The 17,058-nt window shown below is 30.9% G+C and overlaps 1 protein-coding gene across 1 annotated transcript; it reads left to right on the forward strand.

The window, feature by feature from the left end:
- The first annotated feature begins 13,345 nt into the window (after window positions 1–13,345).
- LOC7460749 (uncharacterized) lies at window positions 13,346–15,991 on the forward strand. The gene is made up of 2 exons (XM_002315629.4): window positions 13,346–13,827; window positions 14,524–15,991. Exons 1-2 carry the CDS (start codon window positions 13,747–13,749, stop codon window positions 15,619–15,621), a joined length of 1,179 nt encoding a protein of 392 aa, XP_002315665.2. The 5' UTR covers window positions 13,346–13,746; the 3' UTR covers window positions 15,622–15,991.
- Window positions 15,992–17,058: the final 1,067 nt, after the last annotated feature.

Genomic DNA, 17,058 nt, shown 5'->3' on the forward strand with positions numbered 1-17,058 from the left:
CTGATATGTATATGTATATGTATATACCTGAGTATATACCCTCAGGGCAAAAAGAGAAGGATAATCATGAGGATCCATCGACAAAGTGGTACCGATCGAAGAGCAAATGTTGGTCAACTTTTTTTTATTAAAAGGAGGGGCGGAGAAAGAAAAAGGTTTCTACCAAAAGAAAAATGTTCTCGTTGAATTAAGTATTCTTTATTTCATTATAATAAGGTTTTCTTTTCTGTAAGAGTTATCTATCCCCAGCCTTTTCTTCTTTATTTTCTCAAGAACAAGATACATGCTGTTCTTTGAATCCATTTGAGAATCAATGATTGGGATTTTCAAGAGGGATTTAAACTTACTCTTGTAAATTTAAGATGAGAAAATCAAGGGTGAAATCTTTTTTGAATTGCAAATATATTTTATGTTATTTCTCTGTTCAAGGTCAAGATTATATATTGTTTTTTTTTTTTTTTTTATGGAACATGAATAATCTATGAATCTTGAACTATATGATACAGATAACTCTTTTTTTAATAAAATTTCATTCCATCCTTTTTAGAACTCGAATAAAAAACTTTCAAGTGAAATTGAGGTCCCAAGTTTTAATAGTTAATATTATATTTTCAGGGGCAAATTATCTCAAATGGGAAAGAAAGAAAAAAAGAAAAAAACATGATCTCAAGCATTGATGTGTTTTTCAAAGTATTTACCTCGGGGTGCTTGCTTTTCATCTGTTTCATTACCCGCAAAGCTCCAAGACAAGGTAGATGACCCTTTGCCACTTTAAGCATGCTTGGTTTTTGAGCTTGATTCTATCCTTGTATCCTGTACTCCAAGGATAACTAGCTCGCATAATGGTGAGAACATAAATAACAAATCAAAAGCCCGTGCTAACAAGCGAGAAGAACAAACATTTGTACCATGCACAGGGCCAGAGTGTAAGCTTTGAAGCACTATGATCAGGATTTGGGCTCCATTTGACAGGAAATAGAAGCTGTTGATGCCCAAAAAAAGGCAGCCCCACTGCCACTAGCTACCATGCTGGCCTTGCGTTTATGAATATGGACAAGTGTTTGTACAAGGACAAGACTAGAACACCCATGAGACAAACACCATTCCTTCAAGCATGTGAAGATCGTCTCTAAGGACTCTAAATTTCAGGTTTTAGGCTCTAGCATTGTTCGTATTAGAGCCAGAATGACAGTTAGAGCCATGCATGTGGCCGGTAGCAATTGGTAAGGGCACATTGACAGGGACATGCCCACCAAAAGAGGGTTTGATTGCGTTCTGGTTCTCTCAAAGTGCATACAGTCCAGGTTGTCTGGATTGTCAGATATCAGCGCTTGGAAGGCAGTCCTTCAGACCCTTCAATTATTCTTAATTTGGGTCAATCAGACCTTGTGTTCTCTAATTTTGGACAAAATCACAGGACACAAGGTCTAATTGGCTAGCTTTAAAACCAGACAAAATCAAAAAACACAGAGAGAGCGATTGACCAAATTTAAAACAGAGGAAATGAATGCGAATAGCCAGAACAAACATAAGAGTAAATTCAAAGGGGGAGTCGATGCTTGAAAAACATTTCGGCTGGGCTGTTCATAGTCGAAACCTTGATAGGAAAGTGATCCTTACTGAAAGTTCAGGCCCGTGGAGATGCCAGCCCTTTAAAGCTCCAAGTTGGCCCAGTTATTGTTCTTATAGGTCTTAAGGTGGGCAGGCCCGCGCAATTGCTCATTTTATTTTTTATGTTTTTTTGCTTGGGGGCAGACGAGGCATTATTCATCCATTTTTTTTTTGTTTTAATAAGAACAACTAGATGACTTTTCATCTCTAGTTGAGCAGGTGATATTTTAGGTGGCTAGAAAGTTAGGTTTTCAACTTTTTGGATTAAAAAATGTAAATTTAAAAAGAAATTAAAAATCCTGGATTTTCTCAACTTCTTGGAGAAAAAAAGTCAATTTCCACAATTCTATATTCCAAAAGATCTAAAAATGCTGAAAAACATAAATAGAACCATTTATGGCTTTAAATTTGCCAGCAATTGGTTAAAAAACCAATAATCAACTTTAATTAAAAACTCCCATAGTTATAATCTATCTTTTTCATGCACGATAAAGATTGAAAAACATATAATAGATTTTATTTTATTGAAAACAACTCTTTGAAATTAAGATTGATTTTTCTTGTCATTGAAATCTGGTCAACCAATGATCTTCTATCTCTTTTTTTATAATTTGATGATTTTCATTTTATTTTCTCAAACTCAAAAACTAAAAATTGAACAAAATAAAGATATATATTGAAACAAAATTTTCAAAAACTAAGGGGCTAAAAAGAAATTCACAAGATAATAGATGGACCAAAGAAGACTTTTAGCACCAATTTGTAAATGGCCATCTAGTTTCCTATATTTTTCACTTTGGTTTTTTATTTTAAAATTTCTCTTTTTTTATATAGATCAAAAGCAATTAATCATAAAAATATCAAATCAAAAAGAAAAATAATTTGAGTATTAAAATTAAAAAAAATGACATTGTTATTATTTATATTGAAATATGAGAGGCGGCAAAAAAAAAAAGCTACAGTGAATTAAATTCCCCACACATTTTAAGTTCTTTTAATTAATTAATTAGTTAATAATATGTATTTGTGTATACGTTTGCGCAAATACATGAATGGTGGGATTTTGGTGCAGTTCTCCTCTTCTTTTTTTTTCTTTTTTTGGTGACGCGTGGGCTCCGCCGAGTAATTAAGGATTAGAAGTGAAGCAGCCCTTGCGTCGTCCAATCTCAGTTTAGTAAAAATGTGTCAAGGGTCAACCATTGTGGGCACCCAAGTCGTTGCGTGGGCAGACCAAATCGCCCGTTACAACGGACACCACCCCTTAAGGCATGATTGGAACTTTATAATTAATCAAGAGCTGGCATGTTCAATTTTCCATGGAATTGGCTCCATCTTCTTGCATTGAAGAGGAACCATTCAACTGGACCTCTTATTTGTCTTCCATCTGTCCTTCAGATTTTGACTACATGATAGGAAGTTGATTTTCGTAATTTAATGCATAAGAAAGTGATGATAATACAAGTAACTTATAAATAAGACTCATGTGTTGGATAATCGGTTAATTTCATGGTTCTGATAATCTAATTCATTTTTTCTAGCCAGGGTGGCTGGTACTTGATACCTACAAAAATATATTTTTGAGAGAAAATACAATAATATTTAGAGAGAGACTCTTAAAATAAATACACAGTGAATAATGGAGATCGAGAACCTTCTCTTTTAAGGATTCCATTGGATCTTTATAACCCATCATCTCCTTTGTCTAAGAGAAAAAATATATCTCACTTGATCAAAGAAAAAATACCTTTGTACGCTTGGAGTTAACATTCAGCTAATCCCAGGAGAGCTGGGTTTGGTAAATCGATGGACCTCATACATGTTTTGGCTCAGCACTTAAATAAGCTCACGAGAGTTAGATCTGACAAATCATCATACCTATACATGATTGGGCTATGTTCTTAGCCAAGCTCAAGAGAGCTGGGTCTAACAAATCATCAAACCCATACATGATTAGGCTCAGCTCTTGGCCGAGCTTAGGAGAGCTGGGTTTGGTAGTCACCAAACTCATTCATGCCTGAACTCAATGCTTGGTTGAGCCCAAGAGAGTTGGATCTGGTAGATCGCTAAACTCATACATGATTGGGCTCAATGCTTGGCCGAGCTTAGGAGAGCTAAGTCTAGCAGATCTTCAGACCCATACATGATTGGGTTCAATGCTTGGCCGATCCCAAGGATGTTGGGTTACCACTCGGTCTCTGGTTCCTCTAAATGAGAAACCAAAATAAAATAAAAACAAAAACAAAATATATTGATCCATAAAAAAATGTATAGAAATACATACAAAAACAAAATATGTTAATCCATCTAAGTGTATACACAATTCCTCTAAGCCTATAAGAATGAGGAAAAGTCACATAATCAATACTATTTTATATGTCAGACAATCACAACACCGAGGTAATATGGAGTATAAAGGGTCATACGCAGAGTTATTTCGTGACCATCACTAGGCGAAGGTCTATTTTTTTGGTTTATGAAGTACAGGAGGTCGTGCACTTTGAGAATTTTGATTTGGGATATGCAATGCATGTTTGGTGATACGGTGCATGGTACTTTTTAAAAATATTTTTAAATTGAAAATACATCAAAATGTTATTTTTTTTATATTTCTAACATAAGCATATAAAAAAATTGATAAACACTTAAAAAACATTAATTTGATGATTTTTCATGTGAAAAACACTTTTAAAAGCAGGTTGAAGAACATTACCAAACACAATCTCAATTAGATACGGTTAAAGTTTGAAATTAACGTTTTCATTACAAGAAGAAAAAGAAAAAAGGTACGGAAACATAGTATATTCACCAAGGGTGTCAAAAACATTGACTAACTAAGAAAATCATAAAAACCAAAAAAACAATTAATCAAAAACACCAAACTATGAGAAATATTGAAAAACCTATTTAGAGAAAACAGAAAAATCACTTAGTTTGGTTCAATTTTGGTTTTAGAAACTGAAACCATGTAAACCAGATCGGATCAGACCAAATGTGAACCAACTTAAAAAAAAGGGTATAAATAGAAATTTAACCTAACCCTAAAGAATTTTCCTTTTTTTTCATTGACAACAATCGCACTCTCTTTTGGCCCCCTGCCTCAGTCGCACTCTCCCCCAACCCTTTTATCATCTCTTTCTCGTTCTCTCCTCTTGATACTTCGAACTTGAAAGATTACCTTTTGTCATATCCCTATCGGTTAACTCTCTCATGCCCCCTCTTTCTTGTTCTCCTCTTTTGATCGAATACCCAATCCATTGAACTCTAATGTGTATAATCTAAGGTAATCTTGCATTTTCTCTTATAGTTTTTCCTAATTTGGATTTGAACTAGTAGCTAGGGTTTTTCTAAATATATTTTGAAAATTTTTAATTATTTCATGTAATTTAACTGTAATGTTTTTCTCTTATCTCTTATCAATTTTTATGAGATCTAAATTGAAGAAACACAATAAGACTGATTTTGATTTGGGTCTAGTTATTGAGCTTGAAAGGTTTGAGATTTGGGGTTTACATTGAGCTTGTAAGGTGTAAAATTCTCTTTTCTTGTAACATTTAAGTTGCCATTCTTGGGTCTAGCTCTTGAGTCATGGAACGAGGAGTCCATTGATTTTAATGTTTACCTTTCTTTTTGACATTTACTGTTAATATTTAAAAATGTTAATGGGGTTATTCTTGATAACTTGAGTTTCTTGGCTAACAATAATCTGGAATGGTATTATTGTTCTTAGTATACAACTTGCTAAGAATGCAAAAAAGAGATTTCTAATCTCTTCATATTATTCTGATGACAAGAACCTAATATGGGTCCAGAAAGAAAATCAAAATCAATGCAAAAAATCATGATGGATTTTTTTATATAATGCATGAAATGGTGTCTTTTTTTTATTAGTAATTCTGCAATTATCTAATTTAATAGAATGCTTAAAATCATGTTAGTTTTGAATAATATATATATTTCTTCTTCTTCACCACCCCTTTATTATTTTGAATTTGAATGTAAGATTTAGCTACAATTTTCACTGATAAAATTTGGCATATGAGAGAGATGGGTTTCATTTCTTATAAGGTGCATTATTATTGTTGCATTTATCTAATACATATTAACTTCACCTGGTTTAATGAGATAGTATGACTAAATGGTATTTGTTATTTCTACGAGCATTTTAGTACCGTGTTAACATTCCTAACCTTTTAATAACTTTGTTCCATAGTTTTTATTAAAATTATAATTAATTATCAGTTGATTCATTTTATGAATGTTGTTTTTTATTCCAGATAGATAATCAAAAGATCCTACACCAAAAGAATCAAATCCTTCAAGTTTAGAACTCAATCCTTAACTTGTTCTAGCTACCACCTCTAGTACAAATAGTAATACTAAAGGTAATAACATCCACCTTTTAGATCTAATAAAAAAAACCTTCTAAATTTAGGATCACTTTTAAAAATATGATGTCCTAAAACTCCTCAAACTGTATTTATATATTACGGGAAAGACTATGTTGGTCATACTATATTTAATGGGATAAGTAATATGTGGAGTTGTCTAAATGTATGCAAAAAAATTTCTTTTGTGATTGATCGAATGAAAAAAAACTTTGGTTTTAAAACCTAAGCCTAAAATAAATAGGAATAATAAGGGATATGAAGATTTGGTGATTATTAAGACAATATGTTATAATTATAATGAGTGTAGGAAAGCCGTGACAAAAATGATTATACTTGATGAGCCGCCTTTTAACTTTATAGAGAACTAATGATTTAAGTCATTTTGTTGGTTAATGCAACCAAAATTTAATGTTCCTTGTCATTTGATGATTTTGAGAGATTATTTGAAAACATATATGTGTATATAAGAAGGTAAAATTAAAGAAAGATCTTAGGGATTAACGAGTATGTTTAACAACTAATACTTGTACATCAATCCAAAATATTAATTTTAAGTGTTTGACTACCTGTTAAATTGATAATATTGGAACTTGAATAAGAAAATTATAATTTTTTATCAAGTTTCTAATCATAAGGGTGAGACAATTGGCTAAACGATCGAGAGTTTCTTGTTAGAATGAGAAATTGATAAGATTTTAATGGTTACAATAGACAATACAAGTTCAAATAATTTGATTGTTAAATATTTGAAGAGAGTAATAAATGGTTTCAGCAACTAATATCTTGTCAAATGAGTTCATGCATGTTAGATATTATGCACATATTGTTAATCTTATTGTATTTGCGAGATTGTAAGATATTGATGAGTTTGTGGTTAAGATTAGGAATGCAATAAGATTTGTTAGATTTTCTCCTTCTATGCAAATCGTATTTAATCAATATGCAAAGAGGTTGAAAATTGGGAGTAGAAAATCAGTTCGCTTGGATGCTGCAAGTAGATAAAACTCAATGTGTATGATGCTAGAAACTACTAAAAAATTTAAGGTGGTTTTTTATTAGGTTAAAAGAAATTGATTCTAGGTATTTGGGTTACTTCAAGGTTGATTCAAAGGGAAAACAAAAAAAAAACATAGGTCCTTATACTTTAGAAAAGTAGGAAAATATTAAATATTTTGTGAAGTTCTTGAAACTATTTTACACTTATAATTAAATTTTCTAGCTTCTTGTATGTGACATCTAATTCTTTCTGTCATAAATTGATTTCCATACACATAAACATATCTTAACATTGTAGAAATGAAGATATTGTTTTAGGTGAAATGGCAAAGAATATTATGATAAAGTATTAGAAATATTGGGGGGGTGAAGATAAATTTTTTTGTTGTTGTATGAGCTACTGTGTTAGATCCACGTTTCAAATTGAAATATATGAGATTTTATTCTGGATGATTATATGATGTTGAAAAGGCTGAAAATTTCACAAAGAAAGTTACAAATACTTTGTTAAGGTTATATGAGTATTATATGAAAGTTGATGAGGAAGTTGAGATTATGCATGATGCTGAAATTAGTAGAAATAAACATGATGTTAATGTTGATTCGATTGTGATATATGATATGTCAAATAACTTGACTTTTCAATTTAAAAAACATTTAAAGGAGGAAGATGATGTGGAGAGAAAAAAAAAAGGTTGAGAGATATTTAGATGATGCTTTTAATGATCGTAATGATTCCAAATTAGATATTTTAGGTTGATAAAGTTGTAATGGTATAAAATATAAGATATTTTCTAAGGCAGCACATGTGGTGGAAATGTCGGTATCTATTATTTTTTTTTTTCTGATGTAACCTTCAACACTAACGGTTGTATATTAGATCCATTTTTTTCTTTATCAATGGTGCAAGCACTTGTTTTTTTTTTTTTATCAGAATTGGTTGTATTTAACACCAATTCCAATCAACATTAGAGCCTTTATGGATTATATTGAAAATTCTGATATGATTGAGTTAGATGATTTGTCTTACAAATTTAAAATTAGTTATTTTATATTATAATTTCTTTAGATATGTTTAATCTAACATGTTTAATTTATGATTTTGCAGAATTTGATGAAAGTTGAAATTCTATAATGATTGTAACTAATGTTGGTGATGTTGGTGAAATAATGGAATATAATTATTGTGGGCAATTAACTTACTTTACCTTGTTCATTCCCTTATAATTTTGCATTGTTAATTCTTTTACTAATCAAAATCTAATTTGTTGCTAATTTGTTAGGGTTTCTTTATAGCATTAACTTTGCATGATATTTTGGTTTTTATTGTTGTTGGATTTTCTAGATTCTACTGTTACTAGATTTTTTTTTCTTTAAACTGTGCTAGATTTTTTATTAAATTTATGCTAATCTATATTTTTTTGTATTAGATTTGCTTATCTGTTGCTAATGTATTTGCTTATTTCTAGTATGAATCTTTATTAATTTGAGTTGTCCATAGTTTCTTAGTCTTTATAGTATGGTCTTTTTTATTAGACCAAGAATTTATATACATTTATAAACAAAAAATAGAAGGCTCAATAGAGTCATAATAACACAAATTTGATCATGCATATTGTATAGTGCAATGAATTGGCCTTGTAGGGAAAAAAAATACAAATGTCTAATTGGATTCTTGTTAATTTCAATTTTCAATTTAGTTATGGAATTGAGATGGTTTTGTTAAAAAGCCTAATAAAAAAAAGTTTGCTTAAAAAGCTTATAAAAAACAAAACTTAACTAGAAATTACTAAAACCTAATTTAATATAGGTTCATTTAAAAAAACCAAAAATAATCTCATTTAATAGGTGTTAGGTTTTCTGGTTTTTAATCCAAAAAACACTAACATATACTTAACCGAACTAGTTTGGTTTGAACTGGTTTTTAGTTTGGTATGAGACATATTCTTAATAAATAACATCTCCTGATTTGGTTGGATTTTGGAACCCAAACTGAACCAGACCAAATCATGAACACCCTTAATATTCATTGTATAAATTCCTTGTAAATAGTATTAGAAGAATTTGAAATTTGTTGTCTTTTCCATGAGAAATAACATTATTTTCAAAGTGTCCTTCGTTTTCATTACAAAAAAAAATGTTATTAGATTAAAAAAAAGCATTTTTATAATTATACAACGATACCAAGAATTGCTTTAATTTTTTTTATGAGAAACAAATAAAAGAAACATTGCATATTTGTTTATAGTTTTGCAAATAATCATATATCATAACTATTTGAGTTTTGTTCAAAAGATTCAATAAAATTTTGAAAACACTTGTCGTCTTACTAGACATCATAAAAACCTTAATTATCAAACTCGAACTGGTTTAACAAGTCAATTTTAGACTCAATTGACCCGGGATTTGAACCGGTCTGGGTTAAAGAAAAAACAAGGCAAAGAGTTGACTCAACCTAAAATCTAGGTTGACTCATGACCCGGTTGACCAGGTAAAACTCGGTGAAATTCTAGGGCTGACCTTACTTGTTACTCAAACTTTCAAACTTTCATCTATACTCTTAAACTTTGAATTTACATTAACCACAACATTGAAGCATTTAAGATAAACAAAACCCACAAAGAAAAAAAAACACTAGTCGTTAAAGGAAGATATCAAGAAAAATTGAACTAAAACTCACTTTTCACAATCAAAATAAAAATGAAATGGGGGAAATAGAACAATAAATAGATGAAAGAGACATTATTTTTAGATTTGACAAAACATACGTTGGAGATAATAGAGGTTGGTGTAGATCAAAGGGCATTTATTAAGGTGGCAATATAAGAATTAAAAGGAAAAACCCTATAGAGAATGAGAGCTCTTTGAAACAACAAAAAAAAAACAGAAAGAGAATTTGGAGTAATTTTGGGATGAAAAGTTATGATTTGGATTTAACTTGTTTAGAATAAGAAAAAGGAGGAGTGTTAAAGAAAATTTATAATCTAAGGTTCTAAAAGGATTGTATTTAAACGACAGTAATGAATTATTATTTTTTAAGACCCTGTTTATTTTTTCGCTTCAAATTCTAGGGCTGACCTTACTTGTTACTCAAACTTTCAAACTTTCATCTATACTCTTAAACTTTGAATTTACATTAACCACAACATTGAAGCATTTAAGATAAACAAAACCCACAAAGAAAAAAAAACACTAGTTGTTAAAGGAAGATATCAAGAAAAATTGAACTAAAACTCACTTTTCACAATCAAAATAAAAATGAAATGGGGGAAATAGAACAATAAATAGATGAAAGAGACATTATTTTTAGATTTGACAAAACATACGTTGGAGATAATAGAGGTTGGTGTAGATCAAAGGGCATTTATTAAGGTGGCAATATAAGAATTAAAAGGAAAAACCCTATAGAAAATGAGAGCTCTTTGAAAAAAAAAAAAAACAGAAAGAGAATTTGGAGTAATTATGGGATGAAAAGTTATGATTTGGATTTAACTTGTTTAGAATAAGAAAAAGGAGGAGTGTTAAAGAAAATTTATAATTTAAGGTCCTAAGAGGATTGTATTTAAACGACAGTAATGAATTATTATTTTTTAAGACCCTGTTTATTTTTGCGTTTCAAAAATGTTTTTGAAAAAAATAAATTTTTTTTTCTTTGCTTCAAATTAACATTTTTTTTTGTGTTTTTAGATCATTTTGATGCGCTGATATCAAATATAATTTTTTAAAAAAATAAATATTATTTTAATACATTTTTGAGTGAAAAACACTTTAAAAAGCAATCGCAACCACACTTCGAAACAAGCTCTTGTCTATTTGGATTGACTCTCTTGATATAAGATTTAAGATTTGCCCTAAATGCTTTATAAATACAATAAAAACATTTTCAATCACTTCAACAAAATTTTTTTGAATAATATTATAGTAGCATATTCGGTTTGAGATAAAAGAAAAGAAAAGAAAAGGAGGAAGTAATATTAAACATGGTTGAGAATGGAGATTACTGAATGGATCCACATTCAAGGCCTTCCAAATACTTCAGTCACGATGAATTTGTGGTTTGAAAAAAAAAAAAAAACAGTATTTATAAACTTAGCATCCTTAACCTCCAAGGAAATTTTGCACCGCCAGGCACCCCTCCGCGCAAACCTTGTTAAGCTTTTGAAAACTTAGCGGTGGAATATACACGTGTCTGTGGCCAACTTATGCCACATGGATAGGCCCAGGCCACGGTTGAAGGAGATATATTAGATAGTTTGTTTTTGTGTTTTACAAGGGTTTTAAAAAAATTAAATTTTTTTAATTTTTTAATTTTAAATTATTTTTTTATATTTTTAAATTATTTTGATGTAGTAATATCAAAAATAAATTTTTAAAAATAAAATAAAAATATTATTTTAATATATTATTTTAATATATTTTTAAATAAAAAATATTTTAAAAAATAACCACTTAACATTACAACACTAAATATAATAGTAGCCTCCACAAAATAAACTGAAATTTGACATTTTGCCATTTTCATGAAGCTCTCTTGGAAATAGAGTTATTGGATTTGATTCCTTTTTTCTTTCCTTCATGTATATAAGATTATTAAATATTTTGTAAATTGTGTTCCTTCCTTATGCATAAGCATGAGATTTTATTATTATTCATGGATATCATTTTTATATAAAAAATGAAATTACAATTTTTAATATACAAATTAATTTCTCATATTTTAAAATATAGCGTCTCACACAAAAAATAAACACATTTCAACGTGTTATTGGTTATTGTTTTAATTTTTCTTTTCATTTTAGGTGGTTTTGAATTTTCAAATAAATGAAGATTAAGGTAATTGAAGAAAAAGGTGGTAGAAAAAAAATATTATGGTCAATAAAGACACTTCCTCTCGTCTCGAATTATGCCATGTGCTGCTAATCACAATTCAAAGTCCTCTCAAGAAAAATAAAATTTTAAAAATAAATTCAGAAAAATCTTTGGAACGCAGTTCAAAACAAGTTTTCTAAAAATTTAAATTTTTTTTTATAAAATTAATTTTTATATATTTTTAAATTAATATCAAAATAAATTTTTTAAAATAAAAAATATTATTTTAATATATTTTTAAATAAAAAATACTTTAAAATACCCCAAAACTATCTCTAACCTCTCGTAGAAGTAACTTCTAATAATAATACATAAATCCAATTAAACACGGCACACACATGACATGTGTCAAGAAGATACACAAGGAATAGGATTAGTAAAGTAACCTCAACGGATTAGTCGTGCCGCTATTGATTAGAGATTTCAAACTAGTCCCTGTTCTTTTAAATTATGCAAATGTACCATCCAACTATGACTTAACCAAACATTCGAATAAAATTGATGGGCATGGTTTTCTTCTGTCATATATTATGAAAAAAACATACATGTTACAAAGGTTAAGACAATTCAACACGTTTTTTATTCCATGAATTAAGCAGTCAAAATATACATTTAATTATCTTAAAACAAATTATAAAAAAAAATCTAAATATCAATTTGATCAAATAATAATAATTGGTCAGACTCTGGGTTTGCTCCCTAAAAATCACTAGTTTGAGTCTTGTAAATCTCATAGCCACTAGAGGCTTACATGATCGTTAACTTCAGGGCTTGTGGGATTAGTTGAGGTACACGCAAACTGGCCCGGACACCCACGTTAATAAAAAAAAAAATAACTATAAACCTCAAATTTCTTTTCTTTACAAACATAGAGTATTTCAATTAGTTTTGTAGATTATAAGCATAAGATGAGTTATGAATTGAACAATATTCTCTTTTTTTAGGGTAATAATATATTTTTATTTTTCTTCATTATTGTAATCAGTAGTATAATTATAAAATATTTGTACTTTAAGTAAAAATAACAAGCAACTTAACAGGATTATAATTATAATATCTTCAAATAATTATAAAAATTACATTACAAATAACGCATTAAAATCCAAGCCTGATACATTATTATTTTTTTTCCACTCTTCAAACACTATAATTTAAAAGTAAATTGATAGGTGAACAAGGAAAAAAAAAAAGAAAAAAAGAAAATGGTCAAGCAAATTAAGAAAGACTTGGTTGTTTGCCTAGTTCTTGAATTTAAGACAAGTCAATAGACGCGTTGGGATCAAGCCCTACAAGGCAAGGCAAGGCAAGGCCAGGCAACAAACGACAGTCTCCAAAGTCTAACTATTTCCTAAATTCCCGAATTGTCCACGCTGATTTAACCTCCAGAACGGAGTCAAGACCAAAAAAGGATGGGGATTTTAGTCAATTGACGTTTAACATTTTTTTTTAATATTAAAATCTCTCCCCCTGTATATGTTTTGATGGACGCATCGAAGCATGGAATTAGAATAGAGGGCCCTTTTTCTTTACAACTGCCACCCAATTTACAGAGAAGCTACGTTACTTTGTTCTTTCAGAAAAAAAATAATTAAGCTCGTTAATCTTGGAGATGATCGAGGGATTCTATCTGTTTTGCTAAAAAGTTTTTATCGTTTTTTATAAAAAGAACCATTTTTTTGGAGAGAGGGGGGCATAAACGGCTATATTTACTGGTTGTGCGGCTAGCTAGAAACAAGCGGAGATCGAGGAGGGGGATTTCGAAAGATAGTTATTGCAGGGAGTGGAGAAAAACTATTTTGGTTTTTTTCTTCTTGTTTTTGGGTTTTGATCTTATTTTTTTAGAGCAGTTGCAGAAAAACAGAAAATATATAATTTTTAAAAAATGTGGTGGATGATGAATGAAAATGGCGGCCATTACTGCTCTAAGAAGACTGATGATATCTGTAGTGATTTTTGTGGCCAGGTAATTTCGAACCCATTTTGATATGTATGAGATTTATTTAGGCCTTTTCGTTTTTTGCATTTGATATATATGTATATTTTTTGTTTTCATTTCTGATCACTATACATGCCTGTTCTTTGAATTCTGGATCATGCCATGAAAAATAGATGTTTTGTTATCGGACTTGGGATTTCTTGGATTTTTCTTTCTTGTTCGTAGATAGATTTATTGAGTTTTTGATTTAATCTGGGACTTGTTTGAGGATTTGAAAGGATCACGGTTGAGGTTTTTTAAGGTCGGGCAACTGAAAAAATAAGGCCTTTTTTTTTTAATTTAATAACATACATAATGAATTTTCAATCTGGGCCTTTTCGATTTTGGCCGTCTGGAATCTCTGATTATAAAATGTCTCCACTTTATCTGGTTTCAAGGATAATTTGTGTTTAAGAAGAGAGAATATTTGAGATGCTGGTTTATTGAATGATTTTCTTTGCATTCTCTCATCCATACTGGACTCGAACAGGGCATTCTGCTTATAGGAGAAATTGTTGTTTATTTATTTATTTATTTCTGTTACATATTCTTTTTCTACATGCTCATTTTACATCGGTTTTATATGACAATTTATTACATTGATCATCTACAAGTAATTTGGTTTGCTTTGTATTTCTTTCTGAAATCATTTTGACTTACATTGTGAAATTCATTGATCTGCAGGACTCGAGCCGAGTTTTGAGTATGTCCAGAATCAGGTGTATCCTTCGTGGCATGGATTTAAAGATGTATTTGCTTCTATTTATACTCGTGCCACCATGTGTCTATGGTATTTACATGCATGGACAGAAGATCTCATACTTCTTGCGGCCGATATGGGAATCTCCACCAAAACAGTTCAATGAAATCCCACACTATTATCATGAGAATGTGTCAATGGAGAACCTCTGCAAACTCCACGGTTGGGGAATTCGTGAGTTCCCAAGACGTGTTTATGATGCAGTGTTATTCAGTAATGAACTGGACATCCTTACTTTGCGATGGAAAGAATTGTACCCTTACATCACACAGTTCATTATCCTTGAGTCTAATTCAACCTTCACCGGGACAGAAAAGCTTCTCTATTTTGCCAACCATCGAGATCAGTTCAAATTTGTTGAGCCCAGGTTGACCTATGGAACCGTCGGAGGGAGGTCTAGGAAAGGGGAAAACCCTTTTATCGAAGAGGCATTCCAACGAGTGGCATTGGATCGACTTATCAAAATAGCAGGGATTTCTGATGATGACTTGCTTATAATGTCAGATGTTGATGAGATACCAAGCAGACACACTATCAATCTTTTGAGGTGGTGCGATGACATTCCTTCAGTTCTTCATCTCCGGCTGAAAAATTATCTTTACTCTTTTGAGTTTCTCGTGGACAATAACAGCTGGAGAGCTTCAGTCCACAGATATCAGACAGGCACGACGCAGTATGCACATTATCGCCATGCAGATGACATTTTGGCAGATGCAGGGTGGCACTGCAGCTTTTGTTTCCGCCGTATAAGCGAGTTTATCTTTAAGATGAAAGCTTACAGTCATTTTGATAGAGTCAGGTTCAAACGTTACTTGAACCCTGAAAGAATCCAGAGAGTAATTTGCAAGGGTGCTGATTTATTTGATATGCTTCCAGAGGAGTACACATTCAAGGAAATTATTGGGAAAATGGGACCAATTCCTCATTCCTACTCAGCTGTTCATCTTCCATCATATCTTCTGGAGAAGGCGGACAAGTATAAATTTCTCTTGCCTGGGAACTGCTTAAGAGAAAGTGGGTGATTTTCTTAGATACTTCGTTATCTGTTTTTGTAAAGGCTACGTGGAGATGCAGTTTGTGCGACTCCTTTTTAAGGTTTCAATCGAACATTTGCGATCTGTAGCAAGTGACTGGTACAGCATGCTAAATGTCAAACTAGATATGGAAAATGTCTGAAGAGGTGGGAAAATTCTTGAGTTTTCTGGGGTCACATTGTGTACATAGCTTTCTTCTGGAATTTGGGTTTCATTTAACCTGGTGTTTTACTAATTGGGAATTTGTTGTGATGAGACATTGAGAATAACCAAGTTTACATGTACTTTCTATCATTCGTGTAACCTGAATCTTTAAAGGCTTGATAAATAGTATGAGGTTTTAGTGATTTTTCCTGTACTAGAACATGTTATTTTTTTATGTTTTTAATTTGTTGATTTATACTATTTATCTCTTTTATTTTATTTATTGATTGATTCTTTTTTATTAGATTTTAATGTCATTTGAGTTAACAAAGCAAGATTGTTCTATAATCCTTTTTTCACGAAGCTCTTTTTCCTCCCTCTTGTGCAATGCAATGCAATGAATTCCATCTAGGGCAGTATTACATTTTCAAGTTGCTAGGGCAGTATTACAATCCTTTTTACTTCTTCGCAGATACTAGCTAGTAGGATGATTATTTTTTATTCAATTCAGTTTTAAATAGAAAAAACTAACCAAACTGAAATTTATATTTTTTAAATTATAAATCAAACCGAACCGATTAACTAATTCAAACCAACCATTTTGGTTTGGTTTGGTTTTTTTTCTTTCAAACCGGTTAGACCTGTTTTTCCAAACTATAACAAATGAATAATTTTCAAGTGAAACTTAGGCAGAAAATCAATAAAAGAGGACAAAAGGCAACAAGAAAATGCTTTCCCTGCCTTGAAAACCAAGTTATTCCTCCTTTACGAGTCCAATGAACTGTGGAAATAAAAGAAACTCATTTAAAACCCAAATTAATTTTCTTAGTGAAAAGTACTTGAGTTTTCTCATTTCCAACCGCACATAACTAAGAAATCCAAGATAGAGAGAAGAGGGGGGAGGAGGGCTGGTGAGGAAAATGTGAGCAAACTAGAGAGAGGAGAGGGGGCTAGGGGGCTGGTGAAGGAAATGTGAACAAACTAGAGAGAGAGGAGAGGGTGGCTGCGGGGCCTGCGGGAGAAAATGAAATTAGGAGAATAGAGTTTCAATAAACAAAATAAGCTTTTTATACCTAGGTTTGAACTGGGGTTGAAACTTGAAACTGAACCAGTTCGGTTTAATCGGTTTCAGACTTTTAAAACTAAAAACAAACTGAATTGGATTTTTATTTTTGGTTTTCTAATCAGTTAATTCAAATTTTTTTTTAGGTTTGATTTTCTCAGTTATTTTTTTTTATTTTCTTGATTTAATCAGTTTTTCAGTATTTTTTTATCAACGGG

This window comes from Populus trichocarpa, chromosome 10, assembly GCF_000002775.5.
Source record: "Populus trichocarpa isolate Nisqually-1 chromosome 10, P.trichocarpa_v4.1, whole genome shotgun sequence".
Lineage (NCBI taxonomy): Eukaryota > Viridiplantae > Streptophyta > Magnoliopsida > Malpighiales > Salicaceae > Populus > Populus trichocarpa.